At 38.3% G+C, this 25893-nt stretch overlaps 1 protein-coding gene across 1 annotated transcript in view; it reads left to right on the forward strand.

Annotated features, from left to right (window-relative positions):
- The window catches only part of CDH7 (cadherin 7), a 99213-nt gene extending 73575 nt beyond the window's left edge, over window positions 1-25638 (forward strand). Inside the window, exons 7-12 of the mRNA XM_074944696.1 lie at window positions 4495-4748; window positions 9268-9404; window positions 10459-10580; window positions 12550-12667; window positions 15550-15801; window positions 23069-25638. Of these exons, the coding sequence (XP_074800797.1) occupies window positions 4495-4748; window positions 9268-9404; window positions 10459-10580; window positions 12550-12667; window positions 15550-15801; window positions 23069-23562 (1377 nt within the window). The 3' untranslated portion in view covers window positions 23563-25638. The remainder of the gene's footprint in view (window positions 1-4494; window positions 4749-9267; window positions 9405-10458; window positions 10581-12549; window positions 12668-15549; window positions 15802-23068) is intronic.
- Window positions 25639-25893: the final 255 nt, after the last annotated feature.

The raw sequence follows: 25893 nt of genomic DNA on the forward strand, positions 1-25893 counted from the left end.
TGGGTAGTTGCGCTAGAAAATAAGAATAGCCTTAACACATGGCAGGTTTCTTGTTCTCTCTGTAAGCCTGATGCACAGCATATCATATCAGTTGCTTCATTGCCCTATTTCTGGAACATCTCTTAGATACCATATGTACCACAATGCCTGCCATGCTACATCATGATAGCGGCACCATGCATACTGATACTTAATGGCTGACACATGTGGATTCCTCAGATTGTTGTATTTCAGATGTAAAACTAAATGGAGGTTCAGATTCAAAATAACTGTACTTGTTTTTGTAACAAAAATTAAAAAAACAGTTCACTCATCTATCAAAATTACAGTAGATCAAGAGAATCTATTTTAATACCTGAACTGCTCAGAATGACTGACTTGGACATGTTTTTTGAATGCTTTAGGCTCTGATTCAAGAAATCATTAAACATAGAATCATGGAATCATAGAAGATTATGGTTGGAAGAGACCTCAGGAGGTCATGTAGTCCAACCCTCTGCTGAAAGCAGGACCAACCCCAACTAAATCATCCCAGCCAGGGCTTTGTCAAGCCTGACCTTAAAAATATCTAAGGATGGAGATTCCACCACCTCCCTAGGTAACCCATTCCAGTGCTTCACTATGCTCTTAGTGAAATAGTTTTTCCTAATATCTAACCTAGACCTCCCCCACTGCAACTTGAGACCATTACTCCTTTTTCTGTCATCAGCTACCACTGAGAACAGTCTAGATCCATCCTCTTTGGAACCCCCTTTCAGGTAGTTGAAAGCAGCTATCAAATCCCCCCTCATTCTTCTCTTCTGCAGACTAAACAATCCCAGTTCCCTCAGCCTCTCCTCGTAAATCATGTGCCCCAGCCCCCTAATCATTTTCATTGCCCTCCGCTGGACTCTCTCCAATTCATCCACATCCTTTCTGTAGTAGTGGGCCCAAAACTGGATGCAGTATTCCAGATGTGGCCTCACCACTGCTGAATAGAGGGGAATGGTCACCTCCATTGAACTCCTGGCAATGCTCCTACTAATGCAGCCCAATATGGCGTTAGCCTTCTTGACAAGAAGGGCACACTGCTAACTCATATCCAGCTTCTCATCCACTGTAATCTCCAGGCCCTTTTCTGCAGCCAGTCGATCCCCAGCCTGTTAGCATTGCATAGGATTCTTCCATTCTAAGCTCAGGACTCTGCACTTCTCCTTGTTGAACCTCATCAGATTTCTTTTGGCTCAATCCTCCAATTTTTCTAGGTCACTCTGGACCCTATCCCTACCCTCCAGTATATCTACCCCCGCCCCCAGTTTAGTGTCATCCATGAACTTGCTGAGGGTGCAATTAATCCCATCATCCAGATCATTAATGAAGATGTTGAACAAAACCAGCCTCAGGACCGACTCCTGGGGCACTCCAATTGATACTGGCTGCCAACTAGATATTGAGTCATTGATCACTACCCGTTGCACCTGACGATCTAGCCAGCTTTCTATTCACCTTATAGTCCATTCATCCAATCCATACTTCTTTAACTTACTGGCAAGAATACTGTAGGAGACTGTATCAAAAGCTTTGCTCAACTCAAGGTATATCACATCCACCACTTTCTCCATATCCACAGAGCCAGTTATCTCATCATAGAAGGCAATCAGGTTGGTTAGGTATGACTTGCCCTTGGTGAATCCATGTTGACTGTTCCTGATCACCTTCCTCTCCTCCAAGTGCTTCAAAATGGATTCCTTGAAGACCTGCTCCATGATTTTTCCAGGGCAGATGTGAGGCTGACCAGTCTGTAGTTCCCCGAATTCTCCTTCTTCCCCTTTTTAAAGATGGGCACTATAGTTGCCTTTTTCCAATCATCCGGGACCTCCCCTGGTTGCCACGAGTTTTCAAAGATAATGGCCAATGGCTTTGCAATCACATCAGCCAACTCCCTCAGCACCATCGGATGCATTGCATCTGGCCCTGTGGACTTGTGCATGTTCAGCTTTTCTAAATAGTTCTTAACCTGCTCTTTCAACACTGAGGGCTGCTCACCTCCTCCCCATATTGTGCTGCCCAGTGCAGCAGTCTGGGAGCTGATCTTGTCTGTGATGACCGAGGCAAAAAAAAGCATTGTCTACTTAAGCTTTTTCACATCATCTGTCGCTAGGTTGCCTCCCCCATTCAGTAAGGGTCCCACGCTTTCCTTTACCTTCTTCTTGTTGCTAACATACCTGTAGAAACCCTTCTTGTTATCTTTCACTTCCCTTGCTAGTTGCAACTCCATTTGTGCCTTGGCCTTTCTGATTACATCCCTGCATGCTTGAGCAATATCTTTATACTCCTCCCTAGTCATCTGCCCAAGTTTCAACTTCTTGTAAGCTTCCTTTTTTTGTGTTTAAGCTCACAGAAGATTTCACTGTTAAGCCATATTTTCTATTCTTTCTCCACATCAGGGTCATTTGTTCCTACACCCTCAATAAGGCTTCTTTAAAATACAGCCAGCTCTCCTCAACTCCTTTCCCCCCCTCATATTAACCTCCTAGAGGATCCTGCCCATCAGTTCCCTGAGAAGTCAAAGTCTGCTTTTCTGAAGTCTAGCGTCCTTATTCTGCTGCTCTCCTTTCTTTCTTGTGTCAGGATCCTGAACTCGACCATCTCATGGTCACTGCTGCCCAGGTTGCCACACACTTCTACTTCCCCTACCAATTCTTTAAATGCATAACTTAAAACACATGTCTAAGCCCATCCCTATTCAGCAATGCAGTGAACTTCCACATGGAATTTAGAAAAGTTCATCTCCTTTTGAACACAATAGGCCAAATTCTTCTCTTATTTATGCAGGTATATACAGTGTTTCAGGTTGTACTGTAAAATTAATGTAAACACCGTTGACTTTGATGGACTTACTTTGGCTATATATATCAGTGTAACTGAGAAGAGAGATTGGCCCACAATGTATGCAGGTTAGCAGATTTATGTTTTGGTTCTGATTTGGCTAATAATTTCCATAAATACTGTTCCTCCAAGTGTGTATAAAGACGTTTTGCAGATATCAGCAGGTTATTGTTGCAGGGCATTTCAGGTGTTAACAATTGTTTCCAATATCTGTACAATCATACCAATTTTCTGTAAGTATTTTATAGTCTCATGAATATAGTTTGAAAGTGTAGCTGATTAACCAAACTGCAGACTTAGCAAGGCTTCAGTCCCTTCATTGTTGTCTAGAAATGAATGCTTCTATAATGTAGAAGGCAGCTCGGTAGCTAGGCACTCAGTGCATCTTGACTCTATCAGGCTCAGACCTTCATGGTAGCCAAAGACATTACATTGTAGAGTATGGGCATATCACTGTGATTAATTCACTTCTTTCTTTCAGGGACTTCTGTTGCAGCAGGATGTAATATCAACATCAGTAAAATTTGTCCTCTAGTTTCATGGAGGCTACTATCCAAATCATATCCTTGTGTTCTGGAAAAGATTATTGGGTCTGGAATATTGAGTGCTGTGTGTTTCTTATTGACTTCTAATATAGTATTGTCTGCGAAAAATATATTTATATAGTGGATATTAATGAGGCAAAACCAAGTGAAGCAACTTTTGCGTAGACTGATAAATAGTCTAGATCAAATGTTCTCTGGGCTACATCCAGATGCAATATGCTACAATGCAGACAATACAGTGTGATGCTGATTTGCGGCAGTGCACTGTATCCAAACTGCTTCTCCATTTGGACCACCGCATTGGTCAGTATCTTCCTAATACTGTCTCAAAATTCTGTCCAACTGTTGTAGTCTTTTAAATGATAATTTCTAGTGAGTAGCTCCTGCCAAATGTGTGGCCCTAGACACTGTAGTAAAAAGGAAATAATAAAGTGATATTATATGGATGGTAAATACTCATAACACAAAATGAAGGAGTCACACACATTAAAAACATTGGGTGAAATTCTGGCCCTGGGAAATCACAGGGATTTCCTCCACAGAGAGGGATTTTCAAAAATAGTCATCACTGGCCATCAGCTTTAGTAGGAGCAGAGTTAGCCCAATGCCGGGCATTTTTGAAAATCCCCTTCAGACAGTACATCTCATTTGTCTTTATACGTTTCAATAAGTGTTTATTAAAACCACATGGTAAAGTTTTGTTTTTTGTTTTGTACTCTCACTCCATTTTGGTTAAGCAGCACTGGCTTCTTCTGTTGAATTTTTGCTCTTTCTCTTTGCAGTTGCATGTTGTTTTATAACTACTAAATTAATGCACTGATGGAAAATAACTTTAGCTTTAATTGGCAGCCTTAGAATCAATCAAAATATCTTGGATTAGACCAAGGGACATACTGCAAATAGTGGAAAGCTAAATGCTAAAGATCAGTAGTTTTCAATGATCTGCCAGTCAAAAATGCTGCCTGGATACCAGTGGCAGAGTTCTTTATATATATCTATACTGACATTTGTAAATGCAAGAGCTTTGCTGCACCATCTATTTAATTAGTAATTAAATTTCAAAATAACTTTCTCTTTCTAGGAGCTGGATTTTGAAGCTAAAACAAGCTATACACTGAGGATAGAAGCAGCAAATAAGCATGTTGACTCTCGCTTTCAAAGTCTGGGGCCCTTTAGCGATATGACAACAGTGAAGATAATTGTGGAGGATGTGGATGAGCCTCCTGTATTTACTTCCCATTTGTATTCCATGGTAGTGTCTGAAGCAGCAAAGGTTGGCACCATCATTGGAACAGTTGCAGCCCATGACCCTGATATCTTGAACAGCCCTGTTAGGTAATTATGAGGCTTTGTTTATGTATGTACATACGTACGTATGCATGTTGTCCTTTGATGTCATTTTGTCCAGTGTATTTCAGGATTATTAATTTGTACCAGAAGGGATTATTTCGTTTTTTCAGCATATGTCTGTGCTGTTTAAAAAGTTTGTTTATTTTGACTCCAGTGTTGCAGTAGCTTTGATAAACAATTTATTTAAATCTCTTTAAAGATATATATATTCAGGTTTCTGAAACAAAAAAAATCACTTGATTATCCAAGTTCAGCAGCGGTCGGGAAGAATCCACAAACCATAGTTTATGTCCCTATTAAATCAATTATGCCAAACCTATTATAGAGAAAACTATGTACAAAAAAGAAGTGATACATTTTCTGGATGCATTGACAATGTGTATGTTGTAGAATTTGTATTCAAAAGAAGAACAAACTGGAGTTTCATTTGTTTAGCAAATTATATTTTTATAGTTATTTGTTTGAAAGATATGTGTTTGCATTATTTCAGCTTTATTATTCAGCTGCTTCAGGCTCACTCTTTCTATTACAATATAATGATTAATTACTTATATATGTAGTGTATACAGTCCATGCTTTGTATAATTACCAGACAAAAATGATTTTTAAGATAAAGGTTGTAAATATATAAAGAGTGGGATTTTCAAAAGAACTTAGGAGCACGAGTCCTATTGATTTTCAGCCTTAGGGGCTTCTGAAATTCCTACCAGTAGCCCTTAAGTGAAAAGACCTTATAACTAGGCCTTACAGTAATATATATGAGTAACAGTAAAAACAAAAACATTTTAATATTATAGTGCAGAAACTTGGACCTGAGGTTCCACAGTGCAAATTGTCCATATATCATAGAACTGGACAGAGTCAAGAAATATATTTGGTGGCATGCGGACGATGAAGACTCAGCAGGGGTTACAATAAGTATAAATGGTGTTCTCAACAGGATAGAGGGGATGGCTCAGATACGTTGGCTGTGTGCCTTTTACTGGTCCCACTGAGGTAAAATATCTGCCATCACCACAGGGAAAGATGTGGTCACATTTCCCTCCTACAAGGGAGGGAATGAAAAATCTGTTTCAGGTATTTCCCCCCTTCTCTCTGCATGTTTAGTGGAGAATCTGCCACAATATCATGCTTGTAATCCACATATTATGAACATATGACAAGGTGCCACATATAGAGAGTGAATTTTATGTTTGTGGTTGTGTGGGGGGAGAGGAACAGTGACAGAAAAAGAATTACAGTGATCTGGCTGTGTTTTAACTTATGTGATCACTTTCTAAGTACTGTATAGGTGTTAATACTAGATGTCACAATGCTATCCACACGATAGAAGACAGTATAATAAAAGTTTTATGTAATATTTCTGTCCCACGGAAATTCTAACCTATTTGAGACCCGTGGAAAATAGGGAAATGTATTTAAGAGAAAGTTGCTGTTAAGTGTTATTATTGTTAATATTATTCATTTGGCATACACACTGAAAACCTTATATGGTACTAATTAATTATTTCACCTTTTCTGCTGTTATCTAATTTTTATTTACACTTATTAAAGGTGATTTTGTCACTGTGTTGTGGCTCTGACTTTACAATGCAGCAACCCTAACGTAAAAATAAAGCATGTATCTCACATGAAGAGGTGATGTATGTGTTCTCTCTCTCTTTCTCAATATATATTAGCAACAGATTCAAAATAAATGTACAAACAAGTACTAGATGGATGAGTTGGCATGGACTTACTTCTGAAATTTATCTTCACTAAGCTGTCTCTGCCATGGCAATGTTTTCTGGCAGTGTTGTTAGCATCTGGTTTATAAAATTTGGTTTTAGCAAAACTGCAAGGGTTAGTGTTAGTTCCAACTTCCATCTATATGCAATCCATCCTCACTGCTCTCTTTTTTTCCTGTAAAAGGGTGAGAGTCAAATTTTTAATCTCACTTTTGTCAATTTGCACCACTCCAGCAGCACAAAGCAGCCATAAAACTAGGTTAATTGGCATCTTGATGATTTCTCTGGGCTGAAGGGCATCCCAAGGTTGTGTAGGACTCAGGGGTAGAGCAGGCCAAAATTTTTAAACAAAACTTTTTTCTGCCAAAAATGTAGATTCAGCTACATCAAAATGGTTCACTAATTTGTTTCAGTTTCACCCGATTGTTTGTGTAAAAAACAAACAAAAAAATCCTTTCCTTGAAACATTTTGTTTCAACATTTACAAAACTTTTTTTTGATTTTTTGATTCAAAATGAGTTTTCCTCTTGAAATTTCCTTTAGTTTTATTAATTAAATAAAAATGTTTAAATACTGCTCGAAATGGAAATGAAATTTTATTTTTTGATTTTTCAATTGTTTGAAAATTTCAAAAAATGATTGTCTTTGAGTTGTCCCAAAACAGTTTTTCAGAATTACAAGTGAACCAAAAAATCTGTTATTTGCACAGCTCCACAGAGGGGGTGTGATTGGAGAAAGAAACCACAGAAATAGACAGGATGTGCCAATGCCATCATAATCCCTGGGTGCCGAAATCATGCCGTGAGAAACCATTGATATAAATTAGAGCTGTTCTGAATCTGCTATAATTTACATAAAGGATCAGACTCACCAGGATTGGAAGAGCATAAAAGAGTCTTTTACATATATATATAATATATATAATATAATATATTACTTTTCTTGATCCATTTAGGAAGTTTAGATGATTATTTCAACAATATATGTTCGAAGAAGGAAAATGGATATTGACAAAAGAACTGAATTTATACATATCTTGAAATTTTGGGTGGGATATTGTGGTTATAAGATTAGACACTTCTAAACCTTGACATCAAAGAAAAATAGAGGGTGTGGTAAGAAAAGCAGGGGTTATCTCAAAAGGTACTGAGAATTATTGAGGTTTGAAATAGCTTTGGCGAAAGACCTGCCAAACTAATTTTCAAATACAACTGATAGTAAGGAATTAAAAGATTAAATCACATTGAGATCGAGTTTTAGAATCTGAGTATGGATGCAGTACTTGTAAGTAAGTATTAGGGGAAATCTCTTTTTCAGAAACATTCATTTTTTTTCTTCTTCTAGCCATATGTGTTGCAATTTATGTAATCTGTTGTTTTTAAACCAGTAAATCTTTGGCTCATCAGACTGCACAGTGATAGTGTTAATAACTGGAAAGCCTGATGTTTGGCAAGGGACTGAATCCCTACTGCTGGGCAAGACTGACTGCATTGCAAATGTGACAGGTACAGCATAGTCTCTAGGGATAACATGCCAGCCATGAAACAGTTGATGAGCATTGCTGACCAAATACACAGCAGTTCTGGCATGGAGAAAAGGAAACATTGAAATAGAAAACACAAGAAATACAATAAAATAAAAAGGAGTGTTTGCTGATGAGAAAGGGAAAGTTCTAAATGTTGAATGCCAAAAAGTTTTCATTAGCGCTTCTGTTGCTATAGAACCCTCAGCACATAATATTCTACAGTAAAGCAACACCAAGTGTATAACAAGTTTCTGCTCCAGACAACTTGCAGTCTAAAGGGACAGATGAAAGCAATGTTGTACAGCACAGAACAAACTGGCATAGTACAATATAGTACAAATGCATAATGGTATATGGTCATTATATCTGGGAAGTGATCTCGTTGAGATATCTACTGTAATTCGACCGTTCCACATTTTTACAAGGTTTGATCAGTAATACACCACAAGTGAAGTAGTTGCATTGTTATGACAGTAATTATAACGTTTGGCCAGATGATGATTCTTTAACTCACACTGAGTAGTAAATAAGCATGGTATGTCAAGAAGTCATTGTTAGTAAACCTAAAACTGCATAATCCCATCTCCCATTTTCACACAGGAAAAGTAAACAATGGACAGGGTTCTCCCTTTCCTCTGTGTTTTCTGCTTGTTTTCTGTCTCCTCCTTCCTAGCAAACAATATGTTAAGCCAAGAAACTCAATGTGTTTGTCTAATGACAATAAAGCACCAGGAGCTGGCAGTCGAATATGTAATCCCCTGACTTCCTCCAAGTATTTTTTCCCCAGACCCATAGCACAGGGTAAGACAGGAGCTCTTCCACGAGTGACAGAAGTTCTGTTTCTGTCAGTGCCAGCTCTGCTGGGAGCTGCATGAATTTGATACAGCCCTGTGGCAAGCTTCCAATTGTGATTCATATTAGGTTTGGGTTCAGGAGTATGCTATTCCATGAATAAATGAATGGCTACCTTAAGGAGGAAAGTAAGAAAAGATAAGGAAATACCTGTAACCTCACTGAAGAAGGCATTGTGTATGGGAACAGAGCCAGCATCTCTCAGCACTGTTCACTTTGTAGCCTCAAGAGGCTGCACATACAGTTTTGCTTCTTCCAGAAACCTGAGCAATACTGGAGAAAAAGAGTCAAAAACGGGGGAAACAATGAGTGCTCTTTCTATCTAATGAGAAATTAGTGAAACGTTTTGATAAACTATAGTTGAACATAGATCAGAAGTTTTCTTTAACCTTTCACCTAGGTACTCAATCGACCGAAACACAGACCTGGAGAGATATTTCAATATTGATGCCAACAGTGGAGTCATTACAACTGCCAAGTCTTTGGATAGAGAAACTAATGCTGTTCATAACATCACTGTCTTGGCTATGGAGAGTCGTAAGTTACAGTTTAAAGGTTTTATACACAGAATGAACAAAAGATTCAGGTTCAATTATAATAATTGCTTGATGGCATTGAATAAAAATATGAAAATGTAGACCTATATATCTGATCTCACTATAGATAATGTGATGAGGACTGTGTTGTAAATAAGAGATAGATAGATAGATAGATAGATAGATAGATAGATAGATAGATAGATAGATAGATAGATAGATAGATAGGACCTACCTACCTACCTACCTACCTACTCTGCCTCACACCTTGTGCAGTCATTTAGACCTGTCTCATTGCAGACAGGTATTTTATTGATTAAGACATGTCCTCTGAACTCTGTGATTATCAGTTTACTGTGCAATACCCCTTTTACCACAGATTGGCAATTGTCTTGCACACCAGTAGAAAGCATAGGTCCGTATTGCTAAAATCCATGATTGCTTCAATTTGGGGATGTAATTCAGGTTTGAGAGGAATTACACCATGTCTGCAAATAAAGGTGCTAGATTCCTAGAACTAGATTCACTCTTAATAGTAAGGGAATTGCAGGGAGATTGACTTGGGTGGGTAGATGGTACTTCTCTTATGCTACCCACAGTTACAGGGAAGCCATAAATTATGTCATAGGCCCCCTGAATTACTGAGGGGAATTAACTGAATAAATGCGTCTCATATCCATTCTAACCATGCCCCATCCTAGATGAATGGTACTATGCTGACTGGCTGTGAGCCCACTCGAGGTGGCTGGGTTTTTATGTCACCTCATTCCCATCCCCCCAGGGACTTTTTGCTCCTGAGGTTTATACATTGGAATTTGAATTTGACCCCTATGGTGAAATACGGTCCCACTGAAGTAAATGGCAAAACTCCCATTGTCTGAAAAAAGGCCAGGATTTCTATCCTAGAGTTTATTTTTCATTATGTTTCTAGGGGGTATTTTAATTCATTTTGACAGGTGTGTGCACAAGACAAAATGCAAACGAAAGGCATATTGATCCAAAAAATAACTTGTAAAGAGTCTTTGTTTGTTTATGTGTTTGTTTGTTTTGCACAGAGAACCCAGCACAGATTGGGAGAGGATATGTGGCCATCACTATCCTTGACATCAACGACAATGCCCCCGAGTTTGCCATGGAGTACGAGACCACAGTCTGTGAAAATGCTCAGCCTGGCCAGGTGCAGATCGATATTTCCAGATGTTTATTCACATTAGTTAGGCAGTAATTTCTTTTGAAAAGATGCCAGCTTTAAGATAAAAGACAGTCAGCTTATTGCAATACAAATGACACTTTGCTTAATATTTGTTTATGCTGCGCAGTCATTGCAAAGTCTAAAAACTCCACCATACTGGCTATGGTGAAAGAGCTGCAGAAATAAAAATTAGATGTGCACAAGCCATGTAAAACTCCAGATGTCCTTGCATAGCAAAATGATGCTTTTGTTTGCTTGATTCTGTACAGGGATGAGCACCCTTAATTCCCACTGATCTCACTAGGCAGTAAGAGTACTCAGCACTTCACCTCCTATATCCTCTAGCACTCCTAAAACTTAAATGTGGGTGACATAAGTTTGGCTGAATTAGGAAAAAGGGGTCTAAGGGGCACAATATCCCCTGTGACAGTTCTCTTGTATTAGAAATTGTACAAGGTTGCCCTCACAAGGTGTGACTTTCAGAGGTTCTGAGCACCCCTTCCTTGCACACATTGACTTCAGCTGGAGTTGTTTGTCCTTGGTACCTCTGAAAATCAGACCCAAAGAGATCCATTCACATTGCTCCAACCCCTCACCCCCTAGAAAACTGGAGGCCATTTTATTCCTGAAATTCACATCATCCATGTACCATCCTGGATGCAATGGCCCTCTGTATGGAGGATTTCCACTTCTGTGTTATCTCCCAGAGTCTCAGCCTTCCACCTCTTTCATAAAAGACATCACTCTTCTGTCCATTTTTCAAAATTACAACAAAATTTAAAACTACAACAGAAATTAGCATGATTAGCCTCATTTGCTCAAAAGAAACCTAGAATTGGACCAGCAGGAGTCTTGTAAGCCATAAAAAATTAAGATGGACTGACCAAATTGCATATGAGTATCTACCCACATTGTCCCCGGCTCTAGTCAATTATTCCAGATACTCATGACCACATATTCACAATTTATAAATATCAAAGACGTGAGTCTAGTGCAGTGGTGGGCAACCTGCGTACCGCATGCGGCCCATCAGGGTAATCTGATTGCGGACCGCGAGACATTTTGCTGACTTTGACTGTCCACAGGCACGGCCCCCAGCAGCTCCCAGTGGCCGCAGTTGACTGTTCCTGGCCAATGGGCCCTGCGGGAAGCAGCGGGCCGCAGGGACTTGCTGGCCGCCGCTTCCTGCAGTGCCCATTGGCCGGGAACGGTGAACCGCGGCCACTGGGAGCTGCGGGGGGCCGTGCCTGTGGATGGTTAACGTCAGCAAAATGTCTTGCTGCCCGCAATCAGATTACGCTGATGGGTCGCAGGTTGCCTACCACTGGTCTAGTCTGTTATATTTTGTATGGTTTGTCATGTTTCAGAAAATGTTGATTAAATTAATATTCAATTCTGTTTTATTCATCCTTAATTAACTCTAAAATCTGGGCTTTACATTTACACCTGTGGTTTACAGACACAGTGTGGCATTAATTGCACCCACTAATAACTGTGAGAGGCTTGTCTCTCTCTCTCTGGTGCTAGATTATATCCACTGTTATTTTCACACATAAGGTGTCCCCTTTCCAACACTATAAAACTCTCATTCCTATCCTTAATGAGTGGTGATATATTAGATCTTAACCTGTCACTGGATGAATATTGGCTACATAGTGCCTCGGGCCAGTGCAGTTTGGGGTAGAGGAAGGAAAGCAAAAGTATTTATCTTGCACCGTTTTCAGTGGGGAGATGGGAGATGAAAGTTAACGGTGTCTAAAATTGCTTACAAGGTTGAAATGTTAGAACAAGGTGTTGGGGGCAGAATGCAAGTCAGATGGCTGAAGGTGCATGATAAATGCAATTTATCACTTGACCATGAGCGCTGTGTGCATAGGGCATGAGTGTATATACTGCTTTGTATTATATAAAATATAAAACTCAATATAACTTCAACCGAACTCTCTCTTTTCAGGTAATCCAGAAAATCAGTGCTGTTGATAAAGATGACCCACCCAGTGGTCACCAGTTCTACTTCAGTTTGACAGCAGAAGCAGCAAATAACCACAACTTTTCTCTGCAAGACAACAAAGGTAAAAATATAAATGTTGTTGGGTGCCTTAGGGGAGCACTGACTTAGGCGCCTTAGGTAACCACCACCCTTTTTTCAGACACATAGTGATCATCATTTGGGTGAACTTCCCTGCCAGGGAGGACATTAATTAAAGAGCAGTCTGCCCCCTAAGTAACTTTTATCTAGAGATTATCTGTCAAGAGGAAGAAACTATTTAAATCGTTTTGAGCCTTGAGCTAAACAGCGGGGCTTCAAATCTTTTCTTTTTCCCCCAAGTGCCTTTTCCCCCTTTTTTCCCTGTATTTTTACGTCTTTATCCAAATTAGATTTTACCTTGAGGGCAGTGACTGAAAAATGTCCTGGGCCTCATGTTTTATTAATATAATTCAGGGCATAAAGAAATGAGCCCCAAAGACATGGCAAAATGAGAATTCCTTTGGTGAAACCCCCCCACACACCTTTTCAGCAACTGAATGTTGTTTTTGGAGGTGAAGGCTGAGTGCTCATTTTTAGGCTACCTACAATATTTACACATGCTGTTTAGGACTGTATTTCCCCAAAGATCTACACAGAGGACCATCATTGGCATCACATTCCCACTGGTGAAAAGAGATGAGAACACATTCCTAATTGGCGTTCTCATTAGTTGCTGTATATGTATGGCAGCTGGACATTGGCAGTCTGCTTAGCTAATGGTTGAAGCAAATAGAATACAATAGACCCCCATCTCACTGCTGCACTGCTCTATTTGCTCTGCAGTGTGAAATGGAGTAAAAAACTTGCTCTTGTAATAAAATAAACCATTAACCATATGTTGAGTGAAAAGGTACTATTTTTATGGACAATTTTTCAAACTGTATCCACACTTTGATTCACCTTTTGTCCTGAACAAAAATAAGAATACAAACTAAATATAAAATGAAATGAAGTGTCTTTCCTGGACCACAATACAAAAAATCAGCCTGTTGATAAAGAGTCTTATTCAGCTGTCCACAGTTTGTTTTTCCAATGTGCTTAACTTTACTTATATGAACAATAATAGGGAAGTCAAGTAAGCATATGCTGAAGTGATTTTATAGATCATGACCTAAAGACTCAAATGCATTTATTATTATTAATATTATTACTTAGAATACATTAGCCCTCTGAAATTCTAGGCAGGGTTCTGGGACACACTGTGCAATGTACCATAACATTGTAAAAATACACTCTCTTCCCCAGAGAACATACAATCTAGATCAATACATCCCATGCCACAGCAATAAAGTCAACAGAGGTGTAAGTAGGGCAGAAGTTGTCCGTTTTTGATTATCTAACTTTGTACATACCAGACTTGTGTGCTCAGAAATAATTGCTCATACTTTCTAATGAGTGTGTGCAAAAGTGTATATGTACTTTTTCATATGTACCACAGAGGGACAATAATCCCTGTATGTCAGGATTTGCACAGACACACACAGTTTTGTGCATCACTCTGAACATCTGGGCCTTTAAAGCACTTAAGCATATGCTTAAGTTTAGGTATGTTGGTGCCTTGTTGAATTCAGTGGGACAGTTAAGCATGGGTACAAGTGTTTACGGATCACAAAGTGTTCATTTTACTGTAGTTAATATTAGGAAAAGTAAAATAATTGTGTGTTATTCTGAACTACTGAAACTTTAAAATAAGGAAGAAAAAGTTGCAAAAGCAGTCAGTAATACACTGTTCAATTGTTTTAATGTATTTTAAAACATGTTTAATAAAACATATTTTAAAAGTGCAATACCTGCCAGATATACAGGTTTGATTCTTTATTATCCATTCATTTGTTGAGTGCAGTCAGGAACCATCAGCAAATGGTCATTTCCCACGGTCTTTCTTCAGGAGGGCAAAATTATTATTTACATCTCTTAAATTGTAGGACTAAACATTACAAATCAGTTGTGACAGCCATATCTCTTTGAGCAGCTTGATAACATTTTAAAAACCTATATTTGGGTGCTTGAGAGCTGTTAATTAAATCGCCGCTGTTCTACTATTTTATTGTTACTAGAGGCTATATGGCTTTTTATTTTCTTATGAAAAGATACCTGAGAGGTGATTATGGATTTTGAAGTGATTGGTTCCATTGCCATATGTCTTTAAGTCACTAGGTGCACCATTCTGAGGAGCTCACTTGTGACCTTGAATATATAAACGAATTGTCCTTTCTAGGTCAGTTTTAAACTCCTGTACTCTGGGTAAGCCTGAAACATGTGCAGACTCCCATTATAGATTCTTGCGTGATTTCTGTACACAAATGGGTCTTGGTGCATGCAGACAAATAATTAGATGTGCTATTACCTAATTATGCATTTGCACACACAATTATGTGTTTGTGTGTGTGGATGCCATGTTTTTTTTGTGACCCAAGCTGTGACAATGTGGATTTCAGAGGTTTATTCTCCTCTTTTCCTCTTCCTGTGTGAATCTAACTTCCATTAATATCAATGCACATTTACGGTGGGGAAACAGAGCCTGCAAAATTAGAAGTGAAATCTATGTGTGGATACACTGTGTAGCTACTTAAAGAAACAAGTGAAGTGCAAATTTTTTTCATTTAATTTACTGTGCCCCACCCCTTCTGGGATATTGATTCGTGAATGTGGCACTGCAAGTGTGATTAAAGTTTATAGGCCTCCACAATTCCAGCATAAGCCTTCCTGGTAAATACAGGCCTTAATGGTTTTTGCATGGGCTAGAACTAGATTCTCAAGCAGAACATATCATCGCAGCTCCTTATGGTGGATGGCCAGGACAAAGAAGTTAATAAAATAATATAAAACTTAAAGTCCACCAGACAGAAAAAAAATGCATTTTTACCTGTGGACTATTCCTTTAGAAATTCTGAGTGTCTTACCCTTGTCTTTTTCTTCCTCTAGACAACACCGCATCTGTGCTAACCAGGAGAAATGGATTCCGGAGACAGGAACAGGCTGTTTTCTACTTGCCAATATTCATTGTGGACAGTGGCTCGCCCTCACTTAGCAGCACCAATACCCTCACTATCAGAGTGTGTGACTGTGATGCCGACGGCACAGCCCAAACATGCAATGCGGAGGCATACATCTTGCCTGCAGGACTTAGCACTGGCGCGCTTATAGCAATACTGGCTTGTGTCCTGACATTGTTAGGTATGTCCTTGGTGTTTTGTTCATTTACACCCGAAGCACAGTACAACAACAAACAAACAAAGCCCCCTCATCTCATTTATTGTTTATCCTCGGTTTTCTTTAGGGAAGAAAAGCTAATAATCCAGCCACAGAGGCATTTGATAAAATGTAGGCAAATAATGTCAAAGGTAATCTGCCAGAAAGTAATGGTAGAAGGAATAATATCAGTTGCAGCTGATATAATAGTTATAGATAGACGTTGCAGGTGAAAAAATGGATTAATGAACATCTCTCTCGTTGAACATAATATAGCTGGTAGCGTTCACATTACTTACTGAGTATATAATATGCAAATTTATAGACAGTTTGTTTCTTTTAAAGATATTCATTTATAACATTTAATGATTTGCAAAGAGCAAAAGACTTACAGCAAATGTCACAAATTAATTTATTGATGAGAATTAGCATATTTAATTGAGTAGCATTTGCATGATGTCCTTTTGTTATACCTGCAGCTGTTAGCACAGTTGCATTTTACATTCTGTGTCAAAACTGAAACTAGAGAAGGGAGGGAGAAAAGGTGATTTGGAAATTGTGAAATCACACTAGAAGCTTAGTTGTATCAGGATTTCTCACTTCCCTGTGGAGACTAAAGTGAAATTGACTAGGCTGTGACAGTATTAAAAACTCAAGATTGTGGAGCAGAAAAGGGAACCAAGGAGCTTCCCTAATCTTTTCACACCCAGTGCAAGATTCTGGTGCAGTCCGAGTCCCAGTGTTGCTTGAGGCCCCAGCTGAGCACATGCTTAAGTGCTTTCCTGGATCAAGGCTTGTCTGAGTACTCTTGGTGAGCATATCATCCCAAAAGGAGCGGGGAGATTGTAAGGTCCACAGTTCGGTATCGTAGCCACAGAGGTAGCTAAAATACAGAATCAGTTTCGGTGGTTCCAACTGATAGGCTTTTACTGTAGTTTCCTCCACTACGTGTGCAACAACTGGATCCGGCAGTGTCCCCTTCCTGGTGTTGGCTACTTTGAAGTCTCTAAGTGCAGTCCATTGCCTCTCCTTCCCTGCAGGAGCCTGCATAGTGAATTAGGTGCATTGGTGGAGAGCAGGCCACACCTCCCCGAATAATGCCTTGTCCCTCCCTGAGACATCATATCTTCTGGTACTCTGCACTGCCCAGACAGGCTCAAAACTAACAGGCAGAGACTGCCTGGATCACTGTTAACGGAACAATAAAACAACAAGAGTATTGAGAACCCAGTCAATGTACACAGTGGTTGTACACAGGTTGTAGCGTTTCCTGTTTCTGGTGTTTTAAGCCTGTGACGGGCAAAGTATGGAGCTTTTCAAATTTGTTCTTTACTCATTTTGCTGTACTTAAATTGCTCCTTCAATACTTAATAACAGTTTGTAAGATTAATAAGGTTAAAAATGGAATGGAGACATATGGAAAAAAAAATATCACTGCCCTGATCGTCAGCACAACTAAAGAAAGTTCCTGAACACATACATGCCCTCCAATATGTGCACATTTGGATCAGTGACTAAGGGCCAGATCCTTATCTGGTATAAATTGGCATTGCTTGGTTGAAGTCTACAGGGAGGTGCAAGTTTGGCCCAAAGTGATTTACAGAAATACAATTTCTGTACTCATAGAAAGCCACTCACCCAGCACTCTCATACCATCATTTCTGGCATATAAATAAATGAGATGGTTATTTTCAAAGTCCTGTAAAAACATACCATGGTTTACAGGATTGTTGTGTGTGTGTGCGTGTGTGTATTTCTTAAACAGGAGACAGTGTTTCTCAGGGAAGATATTCAGTAGAGACCCAACTTATTAATTGTCAAGTTACCAGGTAGTAACTTGCTTATTCTATTCAGTGCAACAGGGTTGGAATGCAGCAGATAACTCATGGCACCACAGTGCTGCTTCTCATCTCTTTGAGACTGTTCACAAGCACTGGCAAAGAGAAGAGGAGAGGATCTCAGAACATATTATCTAAATAATTTGTTCTGCAGCATATGAGGGACATGTCTGCTTGCTGCTTGGCTGTTGATGTTAGGTGTCAGAAGAATTGACATTCACTACATTTTGTGGGGTTTCAAAACTGACCACCTGAATATCCCCACAAAGCTCACTTTTACTTGTCTGAATGGACATTTGCATGGCTGAGCCCCTTACCACTTTGTGCCTACAAAGTCACATTTGGATGCTTACATGCAAAGCTGCCGGTGCATGTTAAACGGCTGGCATTGAAGTTGTCCTCTAGTGAATGCCAGAGTTAGAACCTCAAAGTAGAGAGGCCAGAGGGGTGAGCTTTCCCCGCCCCTAATCTGACTGATGAAGATTGATTTCTAAACTCCATTCCACAAGAAAGTTCCAATAGTCAGTCGATTCCTTAGAAAAGCTGCACAGTATCAACTCTGCAGCAGAGCTGTTGTTTTCAACAAAAACATGGCTGTTACTTATGCTATGAAAATACATATGAAAAGTACCATGCTGGGTGTCATTCACTTTATACTGTATATAATTCTTTTAAGAAATAAGAGAGGAAATCTTTAACTCCTTTGAAAATTATATGGTAACTTCATTCAGTGTAATTTATTTTTCAGTTAACATCTCACAGATGCAATAATAAGTGTTTTTAGAATAAGCATTTAACATAGTGTGTAACTACAATTTTATTATATGTGAAAGCTCACAAAAAGAAGTATTTGCATGTAAAGTTACATATAACTTATTTCCACAGCTCAGGAATTTCCATTACATTGAAACAGCAGGTAAAATCAGAAATCTGGTTAGTAATGTGCTTTCCCTATTGGTAGTTCCATACTTGAAACGGTAACCCACCGTCAGCACCCACTTTCCCATCCCATTCTAAAAAAAGGTCTTTGCACCTCATTGTATACACTTCTATATGCTATACTGTATAATAATACAATGATTAAACTTCCAAAAGTAGATTTAAAAATTAAAATAAAAGTAGATACAAATTATTTATTAATTGTTAATATTATTGTACAACGAATGGGTCCTAATGAGATCAGGGACTCTTTGTGCAATTTTGGTACAAATACATTGTAAGACACAGTCCCTGTCCTAAAGAGCTTACATTCTAAATAAAAGATGGACACAGGATGTGAAACTGACTCAGAGATTATGGCCTGTATTTCTTTAAGTAAATGGTGTTTTGGGGTGAGTTAATATTGGGATACCCAACCTGAGATACCTTGAAGGGGGGCTGATTTTCAGATGGTGCTAAGAACCTGCGCTCTGAAAATCATCCCCTGCTAAAATCTCTCAAATTGGGCATACAACATTACCAGTCACTTTTGAAAATTTAAACCAGGTTGATTTACTCAAGGTCACCCAGAAAACCTCTGCAGATCTGGGAACAGATCTCCTAGTCCCAATCTGCTTTAACCACAAGAGCTATCTGATTGCACTAGCCATGAGAGTGTATGAATTAGAAGGCTACTGAGGCATTTCTTAGATGGTTGAAGATACCCAGCCTTTAGCTTCAGGATTCATAACACATCCAAGGCATGAACCAATAGTTTACTAATTCAAAGCCTGATGTGGTTTATTGCTATATTAGAGAATGTGCTTAAGGGACTGTTGTATGGCAATGGGTATTAGCTGTATGACATTCTTTATAGCCCTGTTTGTGGTCCTCTCTTCCGGGTTGTCTTTTGGCTATTATTAAATCTTTACAATGATGCAGCAATTGCCTTGAGTACAAAATGAAAGTCTAGAACAAAAACAGAGACAGGGAGACATGCTGGGTGACAGCCTACTAAGATAAGTGACTTCAAATTTACACACATTGCACAATGGCTTTGAGAGGCAGTGACTTCAACAGGAATATACTTGGGACTGGTCTACACACAGTTTTTGCATTGACTGAACTGTATTTGTTCAGAAACAGCTTACGGTAAATGGTTACAACCCTTCCTATGGTTGCAGTGACAGAAAGGTGTTAATTATTGGCATAACTGCTTTTGACAAAATGTATCCAAACAAGCTGTGCTGATATAAATACATTTATATCTGTATAACTGCATCCACATAAGGGCATTGTAATGATTTAACTCAATTGCTTTTTTCTACCAAGCTAGTTAAATTGGTACAAAATCTGAGTGTAGTCCCAGCCATTAGTTGTTCTGGTTGTTCATGGATTAGTTGTTTGTAACAAATGGCATTAGGTGTTTTGCTTATTAAATATAACAACCAGTGATGTTATTGTCTGTGTGGTTGTTTAGAGTTAATATGTATACCTAATGCTTGCACTATACTTTTATTTCCATTGTACAATCTTTAAAATTAGCTTTTCTAGTCATTCAGTCAGGCACTCTTTACCGCCTTGATCACTGGTTCTGTGATGAACATGGGAAAGGAAATAGGCCGTAATGGGAAATAGACTACATTTAAAATCAGACGTGCTTGCTTTAGGTACCACAGATATTTGGTTTTGGCCTGTAATAATCTCCACAGTCCCTGCAATGCAGCTAAGGCTTTGTTCATTTAGAGGTTAAATGTTATTGTTCATAGCTGCTGGAGTAGTTAGAAATTAATAATCTCTTCAAGCCATCTAAATGCTAAAATGTTTAACCTTTTGAAAGACTTCATATTTTTCTTGTCTTCAAGCAAGAGTGGGATGTACAAGGCATACTACATAAAACATTCATTTTATCTTGATCTTTATTGTACCTTTAGGCAGGCGTATCTACTAAGTTTCATATTTTTCACTTATTAGCAGGTATTTAAATCTCAAAATGAAGTCTGCTCAGCATGACAGGAGTGTGAAAACACATTTACCCTTGACTAAAGGAAGTGATTAGATGCTTGCTACATGGCAATAAAAATTGTCACACTGACATGGTAAAACATATAAAAGAAGAACTAAAAGATGGAGAAAACCCTTAGTTCTGTCTATAGTGATCTTAAATTAAATCACAAATTTATCACTGATAGCAACGTAATTTGTCTTTCATTTAAAAATATCACTTTTAGTAAGAAAACCTGTTAAGAGTGAAATTTAACCATTGCATGTAGGAGATAGATAGATAGATAGATAGATAGATAAGATTAGATGGGGGAGAGACAGTGTACATATTATGTTCACCATACTATAATTTACAACAAAACAGATTCTGCTAATACAAAAATGTTTGGCAACTACTCTAAATCTCTTTTAAAGGTCAAACTCCTAATATTTCAGACTTATGTAAACGTGGCTCCGAATAGTGTTCGCCAAACCATTGCCGCCTCAAAGTAATGTGTGTCTTTCTTGTGCCAGTAGATGTCATGCAAAAAATATAGGCTGGTGCCACAATAATTCACAATCACAAGGCATCTGCTAATAGATGGATCATTAGATGTACGCCCTGTAGCTATTACATGAAAAATAATGCATTGCTCACTATATTTGTCAAAAAGAGAAAACTTCAGGAAGAAAACTTGTTTCAGTCTTACTTTTAGAAGGCACAGAAGGTGCCCAGGAAGGAACTGCAAAGACCGGTCTTCGAAGTCTGATTGTGCTGTAGGCCAATTTGACACTGGGCTGGAAAAGCTACATAAGGAGGATGGTGTGGTACTTCTAAACAGAAAAGAAGTCTGAATGGCTTTGAGTTGCTTAGGTATTTTTACCACCTGACCCACATCTTAAATTATGCCCTGTGTGTAGCTTTACTCCTTGGTAGAAAATACCTCCCTGAAAAGATGTTCTTATGAGGATGATGTACTGCACTGATGTCACACATGAGAATACTTGGGGAAAGTTCACGTAGTTGGGAAGTGTCCCAAGGTAGTTATTTATGTATTTAATGCCCATAATTTGTCTTTGGGTTAATGGTATCTAATTTATATTTCATTATGTAGTTGCTCAATTCAACTACTCTTACTATTGTGGTATGCCCTAATATCGCTATATGTCTGGTTGTGCTTCTGTTTATATTATAAAACCTTATGTTCAGTGTTTTGCATTCTGAAACAAAAGTTCAGTCCATGAAGAAGCATGGCATGCAAAGAATCAGCCCAAAGGAGAACTGAGTTCCTTTAAACCAAAACTGATCTAAATTAGCTTTCAGGAACTTTTCCCTTTAAGAAGTACATGTAACATCCAGCAGAAGTACGTGAGTGCTATGGGGTGAAGGATATAACCCCGGATCATGCATTTTTTTACAAAAATATATTCTTAGGATAGTTTAAAAATAGCACCAAGGCACAATGCTATGAGATAGGGTGGAAGAGCAGCTTTACCACCGAATGTCTTCTGATTTTTACAACCTTAAGTATACATTATAGCTCCCACTAATCCCATCAAAGTTATTCAGAGGCTTCAACCTTAAAATTAAAAAAATCATTTTTAGGAGGATAAGTAACAGTCTGTCATGTCTCAGACATGAATTTAGTATTCACATTAATCCCTTCAAATTATGTTTATGAATAGTACCTGTTTGTTTACCAAAAACATATTTAAACTGTAAATGACTGCAAGTATATTACATGCCTGGAGTGAATCCCGTCCTTATACTTTGGCTAAGTATCTATAAATTAATCTTGGCTTTTAAGCTGAAAAAAAGAAACCCGAAGTATCAGAATTTTTTAAATCATTACTTTCGGGGTTGATCCAGTAAACGCATGCAGCCTTAGCAATTCTCATCACATATTCACAGGCACCAACTATGGTATTTTGCACATTAAAGCAAAGTGCAGTCTAATACAGAGATGCTTTTAATCCATGAACTCAGGCTTATATTAGACATTATTTAATAACTCAGAGTTTCCCAATCAAGGAACAGGTATTTTATCAGTGAACCTATGGTGGCATACTTTAATTCAATCCCTTCCCAAACTACGGTTGTTAAAATCATGCAGTATCTTTATGAATGCGCTTTTACCACTTGGGCAATTAGGAGTTCAGAAAAAGGTCTCTTTTTTCATTTTGTGGCTGTACGATTGTAATAATCAGCCTCAACTGGCTCTTAAATTTATGTTTAGCAGATAGCGTGGGATATAGCAATAAAGATGAAGACGTTAAGTCAGAATTACTGTGGAAATATATTCTGTAATATCTAAAAGGTCTTTGTTTAAAAGCCATTTTAGAACCTACTAGTGATTCAAAATCTAACTGCATGATGTGGGCATTGTGTTCCTTGGATAAGGAAAGGATCTGTGTGGTATAAACTGAGGAATAGTTCCTCTACTGGGAAAGATCTGAGTGGAGGATAAATTCAAACTTCAGCATCACTAAAACTTTGGTCTTTTGTGTTCCAGTGCTGGTCTTGCTGATTGTCACCATGAGACGGCGGAAAAAAGAGCCACTCATTTTTGATGAGGAGAGAGATATCAGGGAAAACATAGTCAGATATGATGATGAGGGTGGCGGAGAAGAAGACACGGAGGCTTTTGATATGGCTGCCTTGAGAAACCTCAACATCATCCGAGACACCAAGACCAGAAGGGATGTGACTCCCGAGATTCAATTCTTGAGCAGACCAACTTTTAAAAGTATCCCAGATAATGTCATTTTTAGGGAATTTATCTGGGAGAGACTAAAAGAGGCTGATGTGGATCCCTGTGCCCCGCCATATGATTCCTTGCAGACGTATGCCTTTGAGGGAAGTGGCTCAGTGGCTGAGTCACTCAGCTCTTTAGATTCCATCAGTTCAAACTCTGATCAGAATTACGATTACCTCAGTGACTGGGGGCCTCGTTTTAAACGACTTGCGGATATGTACGGAACTGGCCCTGACAGCTTGTACTCATAGCCTTGGAACCTTTCTATGTAAATGCACCGAAGAAAAACAAAAACTTAACATCTGGACAAAGGCAAGTTGTAAATATTTCTCCATTTTTAACCTTTTAGGTTTTTTTGCCTTGGTGAAGCATATTTTCATTAGACTTGTCCTAGGGACTGCACTGACCACACAGATCCTGAGCATTTGATGGCATTTTTGATAAAATGAGACGCTCAGCCATATCCAAATAGATAGCAACCCTCATATACCTGCAGAGGCAACTAACTTCTAAGAGTATATAGTGCACTGTGACTTCAATGAGCCAATGATATCCTAGAGATGCCTTCACAGTACTGCCATGTCTAGATTGTAAAGTCTCTAATAAGGGATAAGTAGAAGAGGAAACAAACAAAACACAATATCCCATTCAAAACAGTCTTACAATATTGTAGTTTTCTGATTAAAAAAAAACGGTTGGCAAATTTTATTTACAGTGTTGCATACAGCTTGCTTGCTCAAAAAACCCCAAACAAACAACAGACAAAAAAAAAACAAAAAACCCAGCAGAATATTTTTATTGGTGGCGATGGTGGTGAAGAGAGCTATTTAATCAGAAATCTCTGTAAATACCTAGGTTATCAAAACAAACAAAAATAATTGCAAACCATGCTAAGAAAACCTGCAATATTTGTCATCATCTTACTGAAAGAATTTACAATCCCCATAAAATAAAAAATATGGAAAGGGATTCTTAACGTTGAAAATGGGCTTGTGATGCCTGTGTAGGTACACAAAAAGTTGCTGTCTATTTGTTATTTTTTATTGTCTCTTCTGATTTGTACAGGAGAATTTATCTTTTGTTTTTTTTTTTAATTTGACATAGAGAGTTATATTTATTTTGGAGCTCCAGTCTCCACGAAATTCAGGTCCATTTTACTGCCTCATGGTATTACACGCGTCAGAACATGCTGATTTTTCTCCAGTCTCAGATACGTGAAGGAAATGAAGCATGGAAATGGAGAAATTACAGTACAGCAATCGAGCCCGCCATTCATCTCTCAGAAAGGAGCACAGCTACAAGGACACACAGTCATTCTTCTGAGCTATTACCATGTCTGAGACATTTGAATAAAATATTTGTACATTGCATTTTCGAAAGAAGACTCAGAGGTAGTTGGGAGTGTCGTTAGTGCGAGATTTAGTTTTCAAGGTCACATGTCCTATGCGCTTGGAAGACTTTAAAGACCGTGCTTTTTTCTCCCCTTCTCTTTTGCTGTTAATGAATCACAGTGAAAGACTGTTTAAAATTTCTTTCATATGTTAAGCAATGTAATGCTATAAACTCCAGAATCCATCTTTTGATCCTGATTCACATAAATATTTTCCCCAGAGGAATTAACTTCACAACACATAATTTCTACACTGATTCAGGAGTGCCAAAATAGAAGGACAATTGCAGTAGGTTAAAATATTGTACAATTAAGAAGTAGGGTTTCCTAGAATAAGACTTTTTTTTATAATTCTGACAATATTTATACTTCATCTTTCATGATTTATTATTAGAAAATAAGGCATATATTCAAGTAGTAATAACGTTTTCTTTTAATATTCTTTCCATTTTTTTCTTTTTGAAGCATATGTAGATGAGTTCCTAAATAAGGCCCTGATTTTACAAACATTATTCATGTGTTAAATTTCAGTGACTTGACTTTGCTAGGACTTCAGCATAAGTGTTGAAGGGTCGGGGCCTAAGTATGCCACAAGTAGTTCACTCTGAAAGTGCTTCTTTCTGAAAAGAGGAGCCTTACAGTGAAATCCTAATGTATGGATGCACATGGGGGTGGGGGAAGATATCCTTAAGGCTTTGTAATTCTTGCAATCCAGCATTATCAATTAACTATGTGAAAGTGGCCTTCAGCCTCATTAAAAACATAATTTTGATTATCTGCAACAGAGTTATTTAATTTGGATAACGTTTTTGTAGACAATCATTGCTTCATGATTGAGTAGATTTGCTTATAGTTGTATTAAATCTATATATATATATATATATAGATATATAGAGAGAGAGAGATAGATAAATAGATAGATAGATGACCGATTTTGTAATGGAACTGAAAGATAATTACCCATGACTTTTAGTCACATATGTAAGATTTTCAATAAAAGAAAGTGAAAAAAGTATCAAGCGTATGCAGTTCAATAAAAGTAAGGTGTTATGTTGGTGTTAAATCAGCAAGGTGCTGGGAGAACAATTTTATAATAATCTCCTTCTTGGTGGGAAGATAAAAAAATTCATGCGTTTGGATTATGAAGTCAAAAGTGCTGATTTTAGCACATATCACTCAAAGGAGATTTCAG

This window comes from Natator depressus, chromosome 2 (genome assembly GCF_965152275.1).
Source record: "Natator depressus isolate rNatDep1 chromosome 2, rNatDep2.hap1, whole genome shotgun sequence".
Lineage (NCBI taxonomy): Eukaryota > Metazoa > Chordata > Testudines > Cheloniidae > Natator > Natator depressus.